Source organism: Protomyctophum parallelum (genome assembly GCF_964188405.1).
Source record: "Protomyctophum parallelum genome assembly, chromosome: 15".
NCBI classification, from domain to species: domain Eukaryota; kingdom Metazoa; phylum Chordata; class Actinopteri; order Myctophiformes; family Myctophidae; genus Protomyctophum; species Protomyctophum parallelum.
In genome coordinates, this window is record NC_139710.1 from 25754602 (window position 1) to 25778696 (window position 24095).

The 24095-nt window shown below is 44.3% G+C and overlaps 1 protein-coding gene across 1 annotated transcript in view; it reads right to left on the reverse strand.

The window, feature by feature from the left end:
- The window catches only part of trpm6 (transient receptor potential cation channel, subfamily M, member 6), a 49095-nt gene extending 26091 nt beyond the window's left edge, over positions 1-23004 (reverse strand). The window contains exons 1-20 of the mRNA XM_083783695.1: positions 22845-23004; positions 20541-20620; positions 20182-20220; positions 19577-19769; positions 18563-18776; positions 15972-16096; positions 15073-15244; positions 14448-14622; positions 13797-13920; positions 12487-12559; positions 11990-12090; positions 10269-10403; positions 8012-8059; positions 7691-7831; positions 6080-6196; positions 5285-5544; positions 4359-4587; positions 3756-3908; positions 2899-3045; positions 2139-2267 (exon numbers count right to left, since the gene is read on the reverse strand). Of these exons, the coding sequence (XP_083639821.1) occupies positions 2139-2267; positions 2899-3045; positions 3756-3908; positions 4359-4587; positions 5285-5544; positions 6080-6196; positions 7691-7831; positions 8012-8059; positions 10269-10403; positions 11990-12090; positions 12487-12559; positions 13797-13920; positions 14448-14622; positions 15073-15244; positions 15972-16096; positions 18563-18776; positions 19577-19769; positions 20182-20220; positions 20541-20620; positions 22845-22847 (2658 nt within the window). The 5' untranslated portion in view covers positions 22848-23004. The remainder of the gene's footprint in view (positions 1-2138; positions 2268-2898; positions 3046-3755; positions 3909-4358; positions 4588-5284; positions 5545-6079; positions 6197-7690; positions 7832-8011; positions 8060-10268; positions 10404-11989; positions 12091-12486; positions 12560-13796; positions 13921-14447; positions 14623-15072; positions 15245-15971; positions 16097-18562; positions 18777-19576; positions 19770-20181; positions 20221-20540; positions 20621-22844) is intronic.
- Positions 23005-24095: the final 1091 nt, after the last annotated feature.

Consider the following 24095-nt stretch of genomic DNA (forward strand, 5'->3'; position numbering starts at 1 on the left):
AGGCGATTAGGTGATTATGTAATAATTGTGACAGGCCTACTAACCACATGTGTGAATAGGCTACTGTGCAACCTATTTCACTTTAAAAGAAAGTAATTTTTTATATAACTTTACACAACCATTTCACATAAATATGTTGTGCCACTCTATATACTATTTCAGTTGTTAGTGTCTGCCGCAGACACAATTGTATTAAGCTACTAGCAGGCCAGCAAGAAAAACAAGCTATGAACAGATGCTATAATGACGACGTCACAAACCAGAGGTATTGCCAAAAGGCGAAGTTACACCGTATGACTTTAATGTTGAGAGCTTTCTCACGGTCAGGGAAAAAAATAGCTAATGCCTGCCTGGCAAACTGTCATCAGTAATGCACCCCATGCATCCCTATTCCAGGGCAAACGTTAGCAGATCTACAAGCTCACAATGAGAGATATTTGGTGTAGAGGGAGAAAAGTAGGGGGCCGCCTATAGACCCCAAGGGGACCCCGATCAACTACTGGGTAAAACAACATTTTATCGAAAACATTACGGCTGTGGGCTTCACTTTTGTAGTGTCATATTATAGTGCATGATTTGTAATTGAACACTACTTTCTTTATTTTTCTTCCCCTTTAGCACATTGATGTGTTATGGTTATTGCCTCTGCGAGTATGAACGGTGAGAACTGTATCATTCATGAATACTGAGAAAAGGGAAGACAAGGAGATCATTCACTAATGATTTAATACTGACATTAAACACATATTTGTTTTGAGATAACAATGGACACGCAGTCATCTCTGCTATGTTGATCAGTCTACTGTGTGTGTGAATGTGCCGTCTACAATCAGCTACCTACCATGTGGTGTCTATTGCACTAACCTTATTGGCTTAGGGCTGCCACGATTGACATTTTACTTGACGGTTAATTGTCACACAAATAACTGTGATTAACACAATTTTTACATATGACGCCTCAGGCCGTCATAAGGATTCAAACCGAGAGGTGCTATGGACGTCTGTGGACGTCATAGCACACCCTCAAAGATACGGGGCGAGATAAGAATATTCCGAATTTTTCCTATATATTTTTTGGTCAGTTCGCTTTTCGCTTGCCGTATGCTAACGCTCTGGGCAATTATTAGCTTGCCGTTGACTCACATGTTAGCGCGGCGGAAAGAATGACTCGTATCTCCTAATCCAGGGCGCTCTCCGTGGTGATGAATGGATCGATATGCTGGCGCTTCATTTCTGCTCCTCATCCGTCTCTCCCGCAAAATATGAACGCTTTTTGGATCATATATCGTATAAATTAAAATGATCGGGATGTAAGGTCAACTTTGTAAAGTCAACTTTTTTAGGAAAGTGTTTCCGGTTCATGGCTTTCAGAGTAAAAGCGATCAGACAACTCCGGCTCCAGGAGCTCCTATTTTGAAGCACTTCCGGCACTAAAAGTGTTTTAACGATTTAACGATTTAACGTTTGGCTTTTAGTCTTTGAAGTTGCACAGGGCTGACAGGGCAGATTTGACAACCTAGTAAACATCCAAAGAAATGACTTATATCTATCTATATTTTATCTATCTATAAATGCACCAAGTCTCTGTGCATACGTAATGTACGTACGTCTGTAATCCACGTAACTCGAGAACCGTTCGCCCCACCGACTTCAAATTCGACATACACGTTCCACACCCCGACAGGTAGTGCAGTGCCCGGTGTCGAGTCCGTCGGATACACCTTTGCCCGGAATCAGCACAAAAGCCTCTGCCTGGGCTCTGAACCTGATCACCCCTGTATCTCCATAATATGGAGCTGGCCTGTTCTGACATCACAAGGGACGCAGACATAATAACTGGGTGGAGCCTGCATTTCCAACTTGCATCGTTCCAAGTAGGCCAGTGCCCAACGCTAGTGTACAATAAATAGCAGATGTCGTTGTGAGCTTGTAGATCGACTATTTCCACAAATTTTGAAAATGTTTGAAAATACGTTTTCTTTCAACATGCGGAAACGATGACGACGATTGTGAGAAAGTAATTGTAATGCAAATAATTGGCAATTGTGTATACTTCATCACACGAGCCTGTCAAAGACTGAGAACTGCTTTCAGTTGAATAACCCTTGAGGTGTTTCATGGGCACGTCCTATATATACCTCTCTGGTCTTCTCCATGGCGGTAGACAGGATGTAGGTGATAACCAACCACTCCTGAACGCTGGGCTGGTTCTCCATCTTCACCAGCACAGTGTAACTGAACAGCATCAGAAAGGCTAGATATGACATCTACGGAAGAGAGAGAGAGAGATGGGGGGGGGGGGGGTGTTAGAGAGAGAATGAGACAGAGACGGAGTGAAACTGCATCTGTCAAAATCTACATCTCTGAAGACACAGACAGAAAATGTTAACATTTAAATACAACCCACTGAGCAATATAGACGGCTGTTAAACGTCTGTCTAGGACAGGTTAACTGGGTTTTTTTTAGCTCAGTAGCTTAGTTTAACCTAGACCGGACTGAAAAACTTTCGGTTTTAGACATTTAGACGTATTTTTGACTTCTAATAGCCCGAAAGAAATCAGTGGGAATTTGGAAAATATATCAGTGTCACAGGCTGAGACTGACTGTGTGCATTATGTGTACTATGTGTACTGTATATCGTTGCTGTCTTATCTCCATATTTTAACTTTTTTTGTAAAAATTAGCGCCCTACTTGGTCATACTGCAGCGTCACACACAAGCATCACAATTCTAAAAGCATGCTTTAGATTCAAATCCCTGAACATGTTTCTCTTCCCTCTCTCTCTTCTTTCCCTTCCTGAAAACAACAAGAATGATGGAGCTTGCACAAAAAACATTTCTTTACCCCTGTAAACCTGTGATGTGACAATGCACGTCGCTGGTGTGCTCCTGCTTACCGTGTGGAACCAGAACTTGACCACAGGGGCGGTGTAGAACTCGTACACTGTCCTGATGATTGACACACACTGTTTGGTCAGAGAGGTGGCCGTCTCGGAAAACAAGATCCGGCCCCTGTCGGAGAACGACAGACCTCGCTCTGTATCCTGAGGAGAGGAGAGGAGAGGAGAGGAGAGGAGAGGAGAGGAGAGGAGAGGAGAGGAGAGGAGAGGAGAGGAGAGGAGAGGAGAGGAGAGGAGAGGAGAGGAGAGGAGAGGAGAGGAGAGGAGAGGAGAGGAGAGGAGAGGAGAGGAGAGGAGAGGAGAGGAGAGGAGAGGAGAGGTCATTAGGGTTTCATTGGGGTAGAAGTGGCTCAGGAGGTAGAGGGGCCTCTTAGGAGTCGGAAGGTTCCCGGTTTGATTCCTGGCTCCCTCTGGGTTAGTGCCGAAGTGTCCTTGAGCAAGACCCTGGACCCCTAACTGCAATGAGCAGGTTGTTGGTGCCTTGCATGTTTCCTCTGCTGTCGGCGTGTGAATGTGTGTGAATGTACATTTATGAACTGCTTTGGATAAAGGCGCTATAATGGATAAATAGATAGATAAATAGATTCATTTAGGCCTGAGGCCGATTCTAAAAAGGACCTAAGTTTTCTGAAAACGTCAATTATTTATATAGCAGCGTCAAAGTTTTACATTTTTTTTAATACTGTACACACTGTACAGAACCCCAAAATGGGTTCCCGGCCTGAGGGGGTAAAACACCAAAAGGGGTTCCCGTCCAGAATGGGTTAAAAATCCCAAAGACTTGGCATAATCTTCAAAAGCCATGCATGGCAATTTGCAAACACAATAACAAAAGGCTGTGCAGGGGATGCTACCTTAAAGTGCTCCGTTTCCTCATGGGTTTCTAAGGGTTTCCCGGGGTCCCGTGTCCGGGGGTGGTCACGGGACTGTGGCACGTGACACATCTCGGCCTGGCTCTTAAACTCCAGAAACAAGATGGCAGGAGGCATCAGGAGGCTGAGGATGATCTGGAAGGAAGGGATGTATACTCGAGTAAAAGTACAAAAGTATTGGTATCAAAATGTACTTAAAGTACCAAGAGTAGAAAGTACTCATTATGTATTTCACAAGTTTTCAAATGTGTTAAATGTCAAAAAAAAAAAAAAAAAATTAGCCGATCTGCCAATCTGCTGTAGATTTTCAAAAGATTATTATACATTTGAAACTTGAAACGGGACATGCTGCACAATGAGTACTTTCTATGGTACTCATTGTGGGTACTTTGGGTACTTTAAGTACATTTTGACAGCAACACTTTTGCACTTTTACACAAGTACAATTTGTACAACTCCGGACTTTCACGTGTAACAGAGCCTGTCTACATTGCAGTATTGTTATAAGAAATGCTATACTTTCTTCCCACCACTGATGGCATCATATATGTGTACGTGTGTACATGTATGTGTACTGTGCTGTACCTTCAGGAAGGAGTTCTTCCTCATGTTGAGCGAGCCGGTCCACAGGTCCGTCAGCAGTGTCTGGGTGCAGGAGTGTGAGACGAAGGGCCGGTGTCCGGAGGACACGGCCATCTGCAGACACGTGAAGTGGCTCCACGCCTTCATCTCCGACGTTAGCAGCTTCATGGACATCTGCTCGCTGTGGCGGAACGCTCCGTCCAACACGTCCACCGCCAGCTGTCCAAACTCTCTGCCGGGGGGCACACGTGCGCACACACGTGCGCGCGCACACACACACACACACACACACACACATACACACACACACACACACACACACACACACACACACACACACACACACACACACACACACACACACACACACACTTTGTATTACTGTACTTGTAAGGGCCTCAGGATTCATAATCATGAGTATGAATGGAATACCCAGGACCTGAATGGAAACAAGACCCCATGAAGGACCTTTTTCAGTGATATCCTTTTGGACTAAGTGTTTGACTCATTACATTTCTGCCAATAAAGTAATCAATCAATCAATCAATCAATCGATCAGTCAATCAAACCTTGAGATTTCAGGACAATAACTGAAAGATATAACAGCCGAAGAATAGCTGATCTACAAGCAGTAGATCGAGCAGTAATTTCCGGTGGGTGACGTCGCCACACAACTAATTGTAAAATAGGGTAAACTCTCCCCCAAACCCCTAAACCTATAACCTCAATGTCTCATCCTATCCCGAACCTCTAATCATCTTTTGATAACCATGAAGAAACACCCCTTTCTCTCATCAGGATCAGGGATACGGGCACACAATTCAATTCAATGGGCTTTATTGGCATGACATTGCCAAGGCACAAAGCACAATACAACAATGCAATGTTGCATTGTTGTATTGTGTACACACGTACACACGCGCACTCACAGTGAGTAGGTTTTGAAGAGTTGGGCGGTGCTGTCGTCCATGCTGCTCTGCAGGGCCTCCTTGGCCATGGAGCGGTACAGCTTACAGGCCACCGTGGCGCGCGCCAGCGCCTCCTCGCCGTGCTGCCACAGGAAGAGCGCCATCTGCTGGCGCCGCAGCAGCACGGCCCACACGAACAGGTCGTTGAAGTTCAGGTGGACGTGCAGCGATGCGTCGCTGAGGTCCGGCGTGAAGGCGGCTTCCTTGGCGCTCCCATGCTCCTGACACGGGAGCAGCAGGAAGGGACATGGAGGAGGAGGAGGAGGAGGAGGAGGAGGAGGAGGAGGAGGAGGAGGAGAGGACAGGGGAGCAGCAGGAAGGGACATGGAGGAGTAGGAGGAGAGGACAGGGGAGCAGCAGGAAGAGACATGATGGAGGAGGAGGAGGAGAGGACAGGGGAGCAGCAGGAAGAGACATGATGGAGGAGGAGGAGGAGGAGGAGGAGGAGGAGGAGAGGACAGGGGAGCAGCAGGAAGGGACATGGAGGAGGAGGAGGAGGAGAGGACAGGGGAGCAGCAGGAAGGGACATGGAGGAGGAGGAGGAGAGGACAGGGGAGCAGCAGGAAAGGACATGGAAGAGGAGGAGGAGAGGACAGGGGAGCAGCAGGAAGGGACATGGAGGAGGAGGAGAGGACAGTGGGAGCAGCAAAATCCAAAATAAGGGGACCCATACTGTAATAATGTGTCCGCGACCCACAAATGGGTCACAGACAGGGTTGGGGAAACAGAGGTTTAATGATGTCAGCCTGGCTATACCTTACGTCCGTAGGGCTGAGCGGTCCTGAAGAAATGCAGCCGCTGTGGACTGCTGCTTCTCATCGGATCCGACGATGACATCATCCCCCGCCTCACAGCCCCCGCTGTGTCCCGGCGCTGAAACAAACCAGCAGACAACATCCAACTCATCAAACTGCCTAATTGTTATCATTAACTAAGGGCAGATTCACACTGAGTCTGAGTCTCCCCCACCCGAGTACACATCAAATGTAGTGTGACTATCTGGCCTGGATCTATCTGGAGTAAAAGGAGATAAGATAGTGCTGTTATGTCTTATAACAAAATGTGTTTTATACACTTTATTTACAGAAGACAAGATACTGTATAATGTAGAGTAACGCAACACATTAAAAGACAATAAAGCAATCAAGTTCATTCAGTAGCTCAAGAGGTAAAGCGAATGTTGTATGTCCGCAAACAGCCTGCCGTTCCAACAATCTTAATATAACTAAATTCTAGCTAAATTCTATCATTTTGTTTGGCATATTCTGTTATACATGCTCCGGTATGTGGATAATGTTTATGTGATTATAACTATGGCAACGTTTCACTGTTGAAAGTGTTGACTTTTCTGTATGATAGAGAAAGACAGAGAGACAGAGAGAGAGAGAGAGAGAGAGAGAGCGAGAGAGAGAGAGAGACTCAGCGACCACCGCCTGCATGGCAATAGAAACAGGCAGACACAGACAGAACTGGCTGCCTAGAGAAGACAGACTGTGTTCACTCTGCTCTCAAGGGTTGGTGGAGACGGAGCTACACTTTCACAGAAAAATATAAAGAATTTGAATCCACCATTAATAACGCATCACTTCAATATGTTCTGGGAGAACAATCCAAATGCACAGTTTTGGCAGCAAAACACGTTAATTGTCATCAACTGAGGGACAGCCAGTGGACAGAAGAGACAGGTATATCTGTCTGAACAGGGTCAATAAGTTGCTGTTATGTTTCAGTTTGTTAATTTATTTTCATTGTTACTGTATTGCTTGTTGTTCATTATTGTTGGGATGTTTGTTGTTGTCTCTGTGTGCGCAGAGAGTTGTCTCTGTGTGCGCAATGTTGACTTTTGTTTTGTTGTATGTATGCTCTTGCAATGTAGAACATATTTATCATGCCAATCATGCCTTTTGAAATTGAAATGAGAGAGAGAGAGAGAGAGAGAGAGAGAGAGAGAGAGAGAGAGATAACACGAGTTGCAGAAAGGTCCATACATAAGTTTGCTGGAGCTATAGCTCCAATCAGGTCAATAATTTGATATTGAATGTTGCCTAAGAGTTACAGTGTCGCATGGACAATGATCCCCAGCACCAGGGGTCATTGGAACAACGACCCGTCGAAGTGTCCTTGAGCAAGACACTGAGCGTGAAGGTGGTTATATGAGGCTGCTCACCTTGTTCTGAGCGTGAAGGTGGTTATATGAGGCTGCTCACCTTGTTCTGAGCGTGAAGGTGGTTATATGAGGCTGCTCACCTTGTTCTGAGCGTGAAGGTGGTTATATGAGGCTGCTCACCTTGTTCTGAGCGTGAAGGTGGTTATATGAGGCTGCTCACCTTGTTCTGAGCGTGAAGGTGGTTATATGAGGCTGCTTACCTTGTTCTGAGCGTGAAGGCGGTTGTAGGTGGCTCTGAAGTGTTTGCGGGTGTAGATGCTGCGGTACGCTCCTCCTATCAGGTACTCAATCACCAGACCTACGTCAATGAGAGACAGACGGTAGCCTCTGGGCAGAGAGGCCTACACACACACACACACACACACACACACACACACACACACAAAAGATTAAAAAGAATTGCAGACAACCTTCAAGCTCACAACAACACATCACACTGTGAGCTTGTAGATCTGTCTGCTCTTTCATGTCAGCATGGATGCTGTGAAAAAGCTCTGTTGGATTTCACTGTGGCTGCTCACCTGTTTGGCATCTTCCACAAGGTGATGCAGGAAACTGTCTGGTGGGCCCTGTAGGGGGGGGTGTTTCACCATTAATACCAGTGATAATCATCATCATCATCATCATCATGCATCATCAACATCATTACAAACACACAAAGCTGGGCATAGGAGGGGCTAGGGGACTTTATGACGTTGGTAGACTGGAGATGACATATTTACAATATCAACGCTGTAGTCCTGTAACCAGAGTCCAGACTCCATTCGCATGAATGGAAATGCGATTTCAAGGGGAGTGGTTACCAAGGCCACGGAATTCTTTGATGTGGTCGAAAAAAGTCAGAAAAGGTGGATCGAGCAAATCATAAAATGTAGGTAAATTCATTGAGAGATCTATAGGACAGAGGTCTTTGGACGAATGACTGTGAGCTTCTGTTCCTGAGGGATTCTCATTTCTCACGGCCCTCTACCATAATTATTGCCAACTTGCGTGAAGAACGACAGCACATGACTGCTAAAACTGCTAAAACCTCGGAATTCTTATACGTAAACAATACCGGGGCGACTGTGGCTCAAGAGGTAGAGCAGGTCGTCCAATGATCCATGGGTCGGCGGAATCCCGGCTCCTCCCGTCTACATGTCGAAGTGTCCTTGGGCAAGACACTGAACCCCAAATTGCTCACGATGTGCTGGTTGGTACCTTGCATGGCTTCCGCCGCAATCGGTGTATGAATGTGTGTGTGAATGGGTGAATGTAATGCACAATCTATGTAAAGCGCCTTGGATAAAGGCGCTATATAAATGCACCATTTACCATTTACCATTTACCGAAATGGGCTGAAGTGGGTAATGTATGTTTTATAATAATCAAAAACCTACAAAGTAACTACTAATTAACGTTTTCAAATAAATGTAGTGGAGTAAAAGTACAATATTTTAAACTGAGATGTAGTTGGGAAGAAGTAAAATGATTGAAAACAGTTTTTTGAAAGTAAAGTACAACTACCTCAAAACGGTACTCAAGTACATTACTTAGGTAAAAGTACTTCCACCACAGGCCATATGAATAAACCTACAAACAACCAGCACGGCATCTTTGAAGGGAATAAACAATCTGCAGAATACCAAAAGAGGAATCCCATCTGGATGATCTTCTTATACGGGAACTTGTTATCCCAGAGTGATTAAATATTAAACATGCTTTTATATCCATAAGATGAAGGCAGTGTATGAGTGGACCCATTATGACAACAAACTGTGTAATCTCCAATGCATGGTCAAAACAAACGAACCAACCACGAATAATATTCACCAAGAAATAATTGTTTGTTTGGTTTTCTTTTTTTTGGGGGGGGGGGGGGGGGGGGGGGTTTGTCTTTTGGTGCATAACACTTAAAAAGCGCATTGTTTGTTATTCCAATCAAAGGCGCTGTGCTTACACAGTCGCCCACTGGGTCCCAAAACAAAGATGTTCCTATGTTTACGTTCCAAAGACAAGGCCTTGTGGGAAAAGAGGCGAAAGGGACAGAGTGAGCACTGTGGGATGAAAATAGCGATGCAAATGTTTCGCATTATAACATCAGGTTGTTCTTCTTGCAGGCTGACCCCATGGTTCCCCCTCTGGACCGAGCAGTGATTGAGATTCTCTACTTTTCAGGCTCACAGTGACATTTGGTTACGTGACACATTACATCATACTTGCTTAATGTTTTATGTAGAGCACTTTAGTTAGCGTATACTGTAGGAGATCTGCTCGGAAACAACATCTCAGACAGACGGACGGACGGGACACCCGGGGGTCTGGTGGACGACTAATCAGGTCTGGAACACCACTGGTGCTCAGACTAAAAAGGAGCTTTATTAAACATTTACAGTATGTTTAATAATGCCTCAGTTTCATTCCTTTTGCAATAATGTCTCTCTCTCTATACTTCAATTTTCAGGCATTTGATATTATTCATTCCTGACTTTGTAAAGCACTCTGTAGAAATTGCTTTGAAAACCACGATTTGAACATTATTAGCATTAGTATTCGTAGGAATAACAATCAGACCTATTTGATCCCGCAGAGGGAATTCAGTTTTCAGCTTCACTCAGCTGAGGGTTTGCCTCAGTGGTCCGACTTGAGTCAGGGGGGTTTAGAGGGAGCAAGTCAAGGACACCTCGACACATTGCCAGGGCCGAGGATTGTTTCCTCAACTAGTAGTAAATACTGTAGTAGTAGTATATTTTGAATGAAGAAACATGTAATAATACAAAATGTGCTGTAAATAATAACCGTGTTATAGAGCTCCTCCAGGCGGGCCACAGTGAGGAATCTGCTCATGGTCATGCTGTTCTCTATCAGCAGCTTGACAAACGCCACACGGTCCATCACCAGAGCATCCAGCATGGCCTGCTCCAACCAGCCCACCTGCACAGCACAGCACAGCACAGCACAGCACAGCACAGCACAGCACAGCACAGCACAGCACAGCACAGCACAGCACAGCACAGCACAGCACAGCACAGCACAAGACAAGACAAGACAAGACGAGACGAGACGAGTTCAAATTTGATGAAATGAAGCGATACATCTTACAGTAATGTGATGTAGCATGATTGTACGTAACATAACATGACAAAAACTGCACAATATATCAAAAAGAAATGTATATGGTCACCGACGCAAAATCAACACGCACAATGTACGTATTGCAAAAGACTGCTTGATGTATTTCAACAATGTAGGTGTAAACTAAGGATGTTATTGTTTAGTTTAGATTTCATACAACCAGCTAAGTGGCCTTGTGGTTAGTTAGAGTGTCCACGCTGAGACTGGTGACTCGGGTTAAGCGGCCGGGTCATACCAAGGACTCTGAAAGATGGGACCCAATGCCTCTCTGCTTGGCACTTATCAAGGGTTGATTGGGGTAAGTCACTGCGACATACTAGCGTCATGTCCAGGGCGACAGCAGCTGTGGCCACTAGCCAGGTGCAACGTTTTCAGTAAAATCATGTTGTTGTCATGGAAATATAATCCATTTCTTCACAGCTCTTCATTGTCTGAGTTCTATTCTCAACAGCAAACCTAATAAAGACATTAAAACTGCACTGCATTCGTTCAATATTTGTTTACTTATCGCGAGTCATATCACCATTGCAATATTTCACAATGTTATCACATGATTTTGTTTTCCTAATATTGTGCAGCCCTATGAAATGAAATAGGTAAGTGAGCTCTGCCGATCAATGAGGCCCACAGGGCAGTAACCTACTCCTGTTTCTGTTTCTAAAGAATTCCCCGTTCATTTTCCTCATAGACTTTTCAGAAAGTATTTATTTAAAGACGTTTACGCCGCGGACAAAGCCAACTCTTGTCGTGACAAATCATGACAATAAACACAATGTTTTGGGCCAAACAAAGAATTAGAAAGTAGGAAAAACTTTTTTTTTGTAATTATTTGTTTGGTCCAAAATATTGTGTTCGTTGTCATGATTTGTCACGACTTGAGTTGGCTTCGCACGACGCTTAAAAGGTCTTTAAATAAATACTTTATGAAATGTCTATGGGAAAAATGCATTGGGATTCATTTCCTGGGCCTGGCGTCGTCATGAAAGGGGGCGGGACTGCGACGCTTTATAGGCTATCTCCCCACCATGATGTAAAAGTACACCCCCTGGACATGACGTTAGTACAGTATGTCGCATGGATCCAATCCAACACTTGATGCTGAGTGCCAACTGGGACCCAGTCTTTGGTACAGTATGACCCTGCCAGGGATTTGAAGTCCCAATCTCAGGACGGACACTATAACCACAAGGCTGCTGAGCTGGCCTGGCCAACATAATACTAGAAATATTGTGTAACTTAAATAAAATGTATCCACGGCTTGACCTGAAGTGAAGCAAGTGAGGAATGGTGTTGTTAACCCATTAAGACCTGGAACGCATCTGTGTCGCTTTAGCGTTTAACATTTTGTAGAGTCTGGTCTCAGGTCTTAATGTTGTTATTGTTACCTGCCAGTGCTGTCCGTACACCAGGACATGTTTCTTAGCGATGTCAGCTCTGTCCCAGGCTAGCACCATGCTGAGCTGTTCTGCAGGGCTGGCTTTGGTACCTACAGTAGCATTTACACACACCACCCAGTCATTTACACATATCAACAATCATATCACATTACAAACAGAAACAAAACTGTATTTTTTGTCAGGTGAAAACTGAATTAGTCAAATTGAATGACGACTTTGGCTCCTAGTCGGGACCTAGTCCTGATTGCCTGCCACACACGCTGCTGTCATGTATTGGTTACTCAGGTCAAATGACCAGGAAAAAGGTAACAGGAAATAGGTAACAGAAGTCTTTAGAGACACCCAACCCAATGTTATGTAACGTAATGTTATGATTGAGACTGGCCGGTTGAGAGGAGCGTTCGCTACTAAATAAAGAAACCAGCGCTTCTTTCACCTGACAAATATCACCATGTGATCATTTCTTGTTTTATATTTTACTGTACCTTTTAGTGTAGTGGTCAAGATGGCAGAATCTGGCGTCTGCTGGTCCTCTGACTCAGAGTCAAAGATGGTGATCTATTGTAAAGATTTTACATTTAAACAACAGCAAATTAACAATAAATAACGAGAAACCACTTAAAGCCCTCTATACGTTTACTTAATTAAACCAATACTTAGTTGACCAAGTACTGGTCCTGTACTTGATCCATTCATTGTTTTCCCCTCTACACCAAATCCCTTCACTGAAAATAGCAAATCTACAAGCTCACAGTTGTGAGCTTGTAGATCTGTAATGTTCTGCGAATTCATGAATTCACTTGAACCATTATTTATGCTGGAAAAGCACAGCTACGAACTAAAAGACATTGCATGGATGCACCTTTGACGTATAGTGATGTACCCCAAGGTCCTCAGGGTTTCGGGTCTGACAACATCATACCCCTCACTCGGGTGACCCATCCGGGGACCCGATTTACATTATAGTCCCAGTAGCTAGACTATAGCTACCCTCGATCAGTCCCATTAGGGAAAAACCAGGGACACACAATCCGGAACTGCTCTCACCAGGTGCAGCCAGGACCTGTGCGTCGCACCAGATTCCCAGCACCATTCACACTTCATTCGGGAGTGGTGGATTCTGCAGGCTCCACCGGCAGGGAAACGGTGGTGCCACAGGCTCCACTATAGCGGCTTGAATGGCCCTCCTAAAGGCCTCACGTGGGTTTTTTGGGCTTCCTCCTCACGGTGGACACAGGCTGGGGTGCTAACCCACGCTGCTCACCCGGATGCCGTCTACATTACGGCTGTCAACCATCTCCCGGGTGGTCACCAGACTATACCCGGTTGTCACATAGTCTATTCCTATGAGTCACTATAAATATAATAACTAATATTATGTACTGCTAGTGTGTAGCAGTGTTGCTTTTGTCAACTAAAACTATTATGAAAAATATTCGTCAACCTCCTTTTTTCACAGACGAAAATGAAATAAAAACTAAGCCAATGATTAAAACTATATTGACAATTTCATCGACAAATGAAAGGGAGGGGCTAGTGGAGAGGATATCCAGTAGAAGTCTATTTATGTGTGGTCGGGGGCTGCACTCAAGCTCACAACTAGATCGGCTATTTTGAGCATGCAATCAAGTGTAAAATCAGGCATTACGACGCAATGAGGCCTAGCTGGCAAAACACAGGTTTTAGTCGACTAAGAGCTAGACTAACACTAAAACATTTCAGATGACTAAAATATGACTGAAACTAAATTTAACTAAATTGAATGCGTGCGTGCGTACGTGGAGGTGTTACTCACAGAGTGCCTGTGCTCCATGCAGTCCAGCAGCAGCCTGTACAGGCCACAGGCCTCTGTCCTGTCCACCCCAAACACCTTCCCAATCCTCAGCAAGAAGATCTCTTGGATGTCAGCGTCCAACTGCCTGAGTGAGGACACACAGTGTGCTCTATCGCCGTCTATTTCTGTGTAATATTATGTACATATTTGGGGGTTTTCTAGTAGTAGTGTGTACGGAATTGCCAATCTGTGTTATTTCACCGTGTGGCTGAGACCGTGGTTGAATATAGCAACATAGGTTCATCAGAAAACTATGTTGTATGCTGTGATTTAGAACAGGTTCTCAACCTGGGGGGTCACGACCCCTCGGAGGGTCCCCAAATTATTTAAAAAATGTTTTGCTTTGTTTTTGCAACTGAATGGCTGGAAAATAGAAATTTAGAGTTTACGTATATAGTACACATAGTTAATGATTATATCTTTCTTTATTATTAAGGTTACTGTAGTGGTCACATTGTATTGGTGGTGGGGAGGGGGGTGGGGGTTTGCGAGACATGAAAAGCAAAGTATTTTCGGGGGACCCCCGGCCAAAAACGATGAGAACCCCTGATTTGTAGAATGGGCCTCAGGTGTTGGGTGAAATGGACCATGTGTTGTACAGCATACACCAACCTCTCCGCGTCGGTCTGTTTGTGCAAGAAGGCCAACAGGTCAGCGGCTCTGCCCGAGCCCTCAAACACAAGCACGGGCACGGGGGGCACACTGCTGACGTAGTCCAACACCACAGACAGCGTGGCAGGACCTCCCTCCACCACCACACACACCACCGCTACACCCTGGTTCAATCCTGCAAGCAGGGGTGGAAACATATAATAATAGTCCAGTCCAGAATTAAAAATGTACTTCAGGAAAAGTACAAAAGTATTGGCATTGAAATGTACTTAAAAAACGCCAAAAGTAAAAGTACACATTGTGCAGAATGTCCCACTTCAAGTTTTCAAATGTTGAATTGAAAATGGCAGATCTACAAGCTCACAGTGGGGTCGCACCGCGACGCATGGTGAGCTTGTAGATCTGTTATTTTCAAATGGCCAAAATGTAATGATAATAATATAATATAATATAATAAAAATCTACAAAGTAACTAGTAACAAATGTTGCTCTCTTCTTTAGACCTGCAAACCTGTTATGTGAACTTGATTCTGACACAGCAAGACGCGTGCACACACACACACACACACACACACACACACACACACACACACACACACACACACACACACACACACACACTCACGTGGGTGTATCCTCTGCATCTGGATGTGTTTCTCCAGCCTCCTCCTCAGACCCTCCTGGCAGCCATGTTTTCCCACAGTGCCATCGTCCACCAACAGGAAGTGGGAGTGGAAACCGTTCAGACACGCCCTCTTACTCAACGGGTTCCCCAGTGGCTGGTACGGCCTGAACACCTGCACCAATCACAACGCACGCAACGCAACAGAGACCTGAACACCTGCACCAATCACAACGCACGCAACGCAACAGAGACCTGAACACCTGCACCAATCACAGCGCACGCAACACAACAGAGACCTGAACACCTGCACCAATCACAGCGCACGCAACGCAACAGAGACCTGAACACCTGCACCAATCACAGCGCACACAACGCAACAGAGACCTGAACACCTGCACCAATCACAACGCACGCAACGCAACAGAGACCTGAACACCTGCACCAATATGTTGCTTTGGAGAGGCACACACACACACACACACACACACACACACACACACACACACACAGTCTGGAGCTCTCTGCTGGAACTGTTGCCCCCGCGACCCGACTGCGGATAAGCGGTTGAAGATAAACGTGATGGATGGATGGATGGATGGATGGATGGACACCCATAATAAACAATTTGTCGACATTTGTCAACATTATTCAAAAATCACCCTTGCGAGAAGTGAGGGCCACTCTTATCATCACACTTCACATTCCGTGCTCAGCCAATCAAATCATCACATTCCGTGGTACAAACTAGCTGGCGGCCCTCAGAAATAGCCGAAATGAATGTTTCCGGCTATCCGAAAAAATGAAACAGGGCTTAAGTGGTACTTTAAACTGTTCCTCATGACAGGCCACACATTGAGAAGCAGCGGTCTATTAATAATAAGCATGTTATAATAACTCACGTCTCTGCCAATCAGATCCATGTTGTTGTCGATGACTCCCCAGGGCATGACCCCCACCGCGTTCCTCTTCCTCAGGTCATGGGTGCCGTACGCCTTTACCGCCTCGCCTACATACCTGGACACTCCTACAGCATGGATACAATGTTTATACACTGTAACATATACCTGGACACTCCTACAGCATGGATACAATGTTTATACACTGTAACATATACCTGGACACTCCTACAGCATGGATACAATGTTTATACACTGTAACATATACCTGGACACTCCTACAGCATGGATACAATGTTTACACTGTAACATATACCTGGACACTCCTACAGCATGGATACAATGTTTATACACTGTAACATATACCTGGACACTCCTACAGCATGGATACAATGTTTATACACTGTAACATAAACCTGGACACTCCTACAGCATGGATACAATGATTACACTGCAACATATACCTGGACAATCCTACAGCATGGATACAATGTTTATACACTGTAACATATACCTGGACACTCCTACAGCATGGATACAATGTTTATACACTGTAACATATACCTGGACACTCCTACAGCATGGATACAATGTTTATACACTGTAACATATACCTGGACACTCCTACAGCATGGATACAATGTTTACACTGTAACATATACCTGGACACTCCTACAGCATGGATACAATGTTTATACACTGTAACATATACCTGGACACTCCTACAGCATGGATACAATGTTTATACACTGTAACATACCTGTACACTCATACAGCATGGATACAATGTTTATACACTGTAACATACCTGTACACTCCTACAGCATGGATACAATGTTTACACTGTAACATACCAGGACACTCCTACAGCAAGGATACAATGTTTATACACTGTAACATATACCTGGACACTCCTACAGCATGGATACAATGTTTACACTGTAACATACCTGGACACTCCTACAGCATGGATACAATGTTTACACTGAAACATACCTGGACACTCCTACAGCATGGATACAATGTTTACACTGTAACATACCTGGACACTCCTACAGCATGGATACAATGTTTATACACTGTAACATACCTGGACACTCCTACAGCATGGATACAATGTTTATACACTGTAACATACCTGTACACTCCTACAGCATGGATACAATGTTTATACACTGTAACACACCTGGACACTCCTACAGAATGGATACAATGTTTATACACTGTAACATATACCTGGACACTCCTACAGAATGGATACAATGTTTACACTGCAACATACCTGGACACTCCTACAGCATGGATACAATGTTTATACACTGTAACACACCTGGACACTCCTACAGCATGGATACAATGTTTACACTGTAACATACCTGGACACTCCTACAGCATGGATACAATGTTTATACACTGTAACATACACCTGGACACTCCTACCGCATGGATACAATGTTTACACACTGTAACACACCTGGACACTCCTACAGAATGGATACAATGTTTACACTGTAACATACCTGTACACTCCTACAGCATGGATACAATGTTTATACACTGTAACACACCTGGACACTCCTACAGCATGGATACAATGTTTACACTGTAACATATACCTGGACACTCCTACAGCATGGATACAATGTTTATACACTGTAACATACCTGTACACTCCTGCAGCATGGATACAATGTTTACACTGTAACATACCGGGACACCCCTACAACATGGATACAATGTTTACACTGTAAACAGTACAGAGCATATGTAGTAAGTATATTTACTCAAGTGCTGTACTTGGTTACTTTTTTTTCTTTTTTTTTACTGGAATATGTCCAATTTTCAATACTTTTAATTCGCTCCATATACATCTCAGAGGCAAATATTGTACTTTTTACTCGACTACAATTATTTGTATACTTTAGGGTTCCCCTAGCCTGAGCTAACGTGTTAGGTTTCTGGTCTAGAGGGGCGGGTCGCGGCTCAGATTTGCGCACGCCCTGATTGGATCTCATCGATCTGTCCGTCACCCCTGGCCCCTCCTCTCCCCCCTAGTGCAGCGCTACGTCACATCATTTGGAGCGACGCCCACCCGGAAGGGTTGACTCCCACTTTTAGACCAGAGCGGCCAATGCGTTCCTCCAGGCTTTCAATTTTTGCACCAACAAAAATTAAAGCCTGGTACCGATGCTAGGGTTCCCCAATAGGCGGCCTGCGGACCATTTGCAGCCCACAAGGATCATCTATACGGCCATCAAGAGTTAAATATCTATAAGGGTCCATTTGGTTAACAACTCTCCATCATAACTCTCCATAATAATAAAAAGAATAAAACAAAAAATATGGCCCTTGGGGAAACTTAATTAAGGGACCCTGATTTAGATAGTACTTTGTAGATTGTTGTTATTATTACAAAACAAATATTGAGCCACGTTCATGTTTCCAACACATCTATTCCCAAGAATTGATGAATTAAAAACATAAAAATGCAATTCATTATTGAGTTTGTGCTTGAAATGTACTGTAATTCTGCAAACTGTTAATAAATATTTCAATCAATCAATCAAAATCGCTGGTCTTTTCCCCCCCCGTACCGGTATTGAGGCCGTCGGTGAGGATCCAGGCCCCCGTGCTCTGGGCAGCGGTGACCAGGCCCTTGCTGAAGGCCTGCTGGACCTTGGGGGACAGGGGGAAGTTCTCAGAGCCTCCCTGGACAGTGATGAGCAGCTTGGGTCTTTCCATCTGCCATTCCCTCAGCATCAGCTGCAGCACGGCCTCTGGCTTAGAGTCCACGGCCACGCGGACGTACTGCACAGGACATACCAGTGGCAAAAAGCAACTAAGCACTGCGTACCATTTTTAAGTATTTGTACTTCCAATTCCCAATACTTTCTGCTCCACTACATCTTGGAGCCAAATATTGTACTTTTGCTCCGCTTTAGTCCGCTACTTACTAGGCTACATTTATTTGACAGCTTGTTACCAATGTTGGAAAGTAACTTATAACTTTTTCCAGTAACTAGTAATATAACTAATTACTTTACATTTTGAGTAATAAATATTACTAACATGTTACTATTTTTGGATATACGTGGGTCGAGAAACAAAAAGGAAAGTAATAAGTAGTTCCTTTTGGCAGGGAGTAATATGTAAAGTAATTAAAAAAAATCCAAGTAATAGTGTTTTTGAGTAACCTTTCCAACACAGTTAATTTGTTTTTTAATTTGATTATTATTACAAAACATGCATTAACCACTTCAACCCATTTTGGCAATTTGAAAATCCCCGACCTACAAGCTCAGAATGTAGACCTGCTAGATCTTGTAGATCTGCTATTTTCAAAAGATATTTACACATTTGAAACCTGTGAAATGGGACATTACTGCATAATGAGTATTTTCTACTGTTGATATTTTAAGAACATTATGCCGATACTTTCACTCAAGTATACATGTTGAATTGTATTTCTACATTGCAGTATTGATACTTTTTGTAAAGAAAACTTTTTCTAGAGGAGAGCAGGTCATTACTCAGGGTAGTACAGAGTCAGACCAGTGGTTCCCAAACCTTTTCATGTCAAGGGCCCCCAAATTTACACTGGTACAGACCTTAGCCCGGCTGGCGCGCGTGGCAATGTCCTGGAAGTCGATGGTCCCGTAGGCGTTGGTGGGACTGGCCTGCGTGTGGAGCTCCACGGACCAGTCGTCGTCTGGACAGCCCGGCCCAGGGCCCGGGGGCGGCGCTGGAGGAGGGGCCGAGGCCTGCGACGAGTGCTCGCCTACCAGACGACCACAGTGGCATCTAGAACACACGGATGGAGGCAGAGGATCGTTCTTTTTTTTTGTTTAATCGTGAAAATGTGGCGCAAATCTTTGAATATATATATATTCGTTCAGAGCAGGAACGTTTTTAAAATCTTTGCTTCTGGGGGGGTCCCTGGAACAACATATTTTCAGATGGGGGGGTCGGTGGCCAATTACATATATTTGGGCAGAAGTTCTCAAACCTTTTCGTGGACACCCACATTGATGTATTTGGCCACAGTTGATATGTATTTGGCCCCATGTAAAAAGGATTTCTTGCTAGGGACCCCAGAGGGGAAGAAAATCTAAATTATTCAATGATTCAACATTTTCACACACGTCTCTCTCTCTCTCTCTCTCTCTCTCTCTCTCTCTCTCTCTCTCTGTGGAATATATCGTACGATTCGTACCTTATCAAATTTTGGCACACTTGGCATGCTGGCAAGCATCTGTAAAAAACAAAAACAGGAAATGTCACATTAGAAAAGAAAGTGGAATGGAAGTAGGCAGACCGAATACTACATTACAGTATAGGGATTTTAAGCCATGTTAGCCTATCATACAATTTAAGCATTTAGCAGACGCACTTAATCCAGAGCGATTTACAGTAAGCAATAGTGCTATGTCAGATAATGTCACACTATAGAGTGCTATGTCTACATAAAATGCAATAGGCTAGGGAGGTATTTTCTTGACAACTTAAGCCCTGTATACCTGTTTTATAATTTGTTTGGGACACAAATCCTTTACAAATGGATGTTATAGTTACCTGTGAAGGTCCCTGGAGGACGGTATAAACTTCAAACACTCCCTCTTGAAGAACGTCTCTTCAATCCAAGACTTCCTGGACTGCAAAAGGAGTAAAAAGGGTGTTTAGTCTAGATGCCACACTTGTGTAGGCTACACAGTGCATGTACACAATCCACAGTGTGTGCACACAATCCACTCGTCTCCAGTCTCATTTTAGGATTACAATTCAAGGCATTTAGTGGACACTCTTAATGTCAAAGTGTGAGATCGAAATCAGGAGAGTAAGCTTCAACCAAGGCAAAGAAACACACAAGAGTGCAGTGCAGACGGAACAACTTAGAGCCTCAAAGACACTATAGGACGACAAGTAAACAAATGAACCTACAGAATAGTCTCTAAACAACCTGCTATATGAATCACAGTCTTAACATTTGCAGCAGAGGAGACACACACACACACACACACACACACACACACACACACACACACACACACACAAACACAAACACACACAGAGAGAGAGAGAGCGAGCAGAGTGCATCAGTCCCCAATCTCCACTCAATCCACCAGCCTGCTTAACGAGATGTTATCAGACACCTTTTCCGTGATGCTCATGCTGTGGCAGAGGTTTCGGTGAGCTGCTTTGCTCTAAGAACTAAAGACTCATTTGATTCGTGTGAACCACCTCCTCCTCCAGTGGGCTGCTGTGTCCCCGAAACCACTACACTACAGGGGGAAAAACACCCACCGGATGTTTGACATAATAGTCTCTCAGCCTGAGCCTTTTTTGAACCACTTAAAACTACAGTAGCATCCTTATACTGGGGGCAGGGTGGGGGGGGGGGTCGGCTATGTTCAGCAAATAGTTTTGATGTAGAGGGGAAAAGAGCAGGCCAAGTACAGAGACTATAACCCTGTTGCGTTTACTGGAGTACACAGGACGCATCCACTTGAACCCTGGCATCCCTATTGGGGGGGGGGGGGGGGGGGGGGGGGGGGGATTCACCCAAGTTGCGACACATTGTGATCTTATAGACCAGCTGTGTGTGGAAAAAAGAGACAACCGTCTTCATGTTCACTCCATACAGGATTTACCCACATAGCATCCGTATTCCGTATTATCGGCGGGGACATTTGCCACATTGTGACTTTGTAGAATATGCTCATGTACCGTTCCGCACGGCCAGACAACAACAATGGTCCTGGGTAGGAAACAAACACACATCCGTTTCCTGACATTTGTACACATGGGTCAAGGCTGCATGGTGGAGCTACTCCCCTGCCTGCCTGCGTACGCACACGCACGCGCACACAGGTTTACAACAGGCTAGAGTTTGTATGGACAATGGATGGATGTCTGCTGTTTGTTGTCATGCCCTATGTGACAAATGAAGTGGCGGATGGATACTAGGCGTCTGTCTGTCTGTCTGTCTGTCTGCCTGCCGGCCTGCCTGCCTGCCTGCCTGCCTGCCTGCCTGCCTGCCTGTCTGTCTGTCTGTCAGACAGTGTTACAGTGTTACAGACGCGTTACCTCGTCCAGTTCTGATAAGAATGGAATGTTGAATTTGTAAGATTTCGCCAGGACATTTTCTCTCAAAATTCTCTCACTCGTCTTGTGGGTCTTGTGGTTGTTTCTAGAAACATTCTGAGGTTTCTAGTTTCTGAGAACACCATGGGGGCTAGCCTATGTTGCTTTATTACCTACTTTTTTAAGGGGCACATAGCATGGCTTGTATAGGCTATTAGTCTCTTTTCCGGAGGTGGTGGTCGGTGCATAACACAACACAACAACTTGTAAATTGCCATATTCCAAAATGGGACACGTGTCACGTCTGGCGTGTCTAAGTGGGACCACAGGCTCAAACACATTGGACCTCAATGCAATGCAACAAAACTTCCGCCAGTGTCCAGGCAACTGGACAGACAGACGTAAACGTTTCCTCACCTATAAACTTACCGGTTATACAGAACATGTGATAGAATAAAACATATTTTTAAAAAAATATCCTCAACTATATAAACCTATTAGCACATTGGCATTGCCACTATATAAACAGACATTAATTAGCAGGTAAACACAAGTTTAATAAATGGCAAATTGGAAACAATTAAGGTTCCTTTCTGTTTAGTGTGGCAGAGGCTTTCCAGTATAAGCCAAAAACCTGTTGAGTGGAATATAACACAACCGTAAGAAGTATCACACTTGTTTACCATACCATTTTCATGTCAAAATAGCTCCCTGTATCAAAGAAGTCAAGTTCATAATAAGTTTGACTGCACTTGAATCAGTTTAAAACATCCTATAAAGTAAATCCACACTCACCATGGCTGCAGTAACACATTCTCATCAGACCTGTGTGAAGGGAGAAGGCGAATTCTTCCTCTTCATTATCAGCCCCTGGTCCAAAGGTCTGCTGGAGTCTTGTTCACGTTGCCTTGAACGGTTCGTGACCTCCTCCTTCAAAGACCCTTTGTGCAACAATTTATACTCTTGGTAAAGAAATGACAACCAAGATAAATGACAAGTAGATTGCAGGTGGAGAGGCATAGCAGGACCGGGTGGCTGCTGGGTAGGCAGACAGGAAGGCAGGCAGGCAGGCAGGCAGGCAGGCAGGCAGGCAGAAATCCAGTGTGCGACTCTGTGATAACAAAGACATATCTCCCCATATTATAGTTTAATTTGATAGAGCAAAGCTTGTGAAAAATCACTTATTAGGTAATTAGGTTTCAAGAAAGCAGCCAGGAACCAAATTCAAATGTCTGGGAACCGGCCCGGTTATGCAAATGAAAACATGGAATCGATTACATCCTAATCATTTCATGGTCCAGTATTTTCCTATTCACTAGCCTCGGTACCCAGGCTTTCATTTTCGTCTGCGTAAAAAATGAGGGGGAACGCATTAGCCCCAAATTTGTGCATTTGTGTGTAAACATATCATGAGCCGGACTGGATTTGGCTCAGTTGGACTGCTATCCCCCCCATCTACCTGTACACCAAACCCCATGCTCACAGCATGTGCAGATCTGACATTTTCACTTATAAATAGCGCTTCCCCCAGAATATGTATGTATGCCAAAAAAGTTTCAGTATTGGGCTTTGCTCTCTCAGTTTGTACTAGTACCAATACTTCACTTAGCAATAATCTAAACTGTGAAAGCATTGGCTCAAGGCTCCAAAGTAGACAGGTCCACAAATACAGTTTCGGTATTTAGTTTACCTCCAAAACTCAATTAATCTTACACAATTATACTCTTAATTATAAAGCAATTTACAAGCACTCAACTATATGTTTCCCAGGTGCCAATTAATTCACAAGCAATAAAGACAAAACATAATAGCTTGCCACCTGCTTGCAACAGCCAAGGAACCCAAAGCAAGACTAGACAGAACCAATGGAACATGAGGTCGGGGTCAACTGGTTTACCCTGATGAAGGGGTGTAACGGTACAGTTTAACAGAGATACATGGTTGACGATACGATACATCAACGATATTGGTTCATTTACTTCAGTATGGCGATTCGATACGAATCAATGTTTTAAAATCGATACAGTATTATAGTGCAAGTTTTTT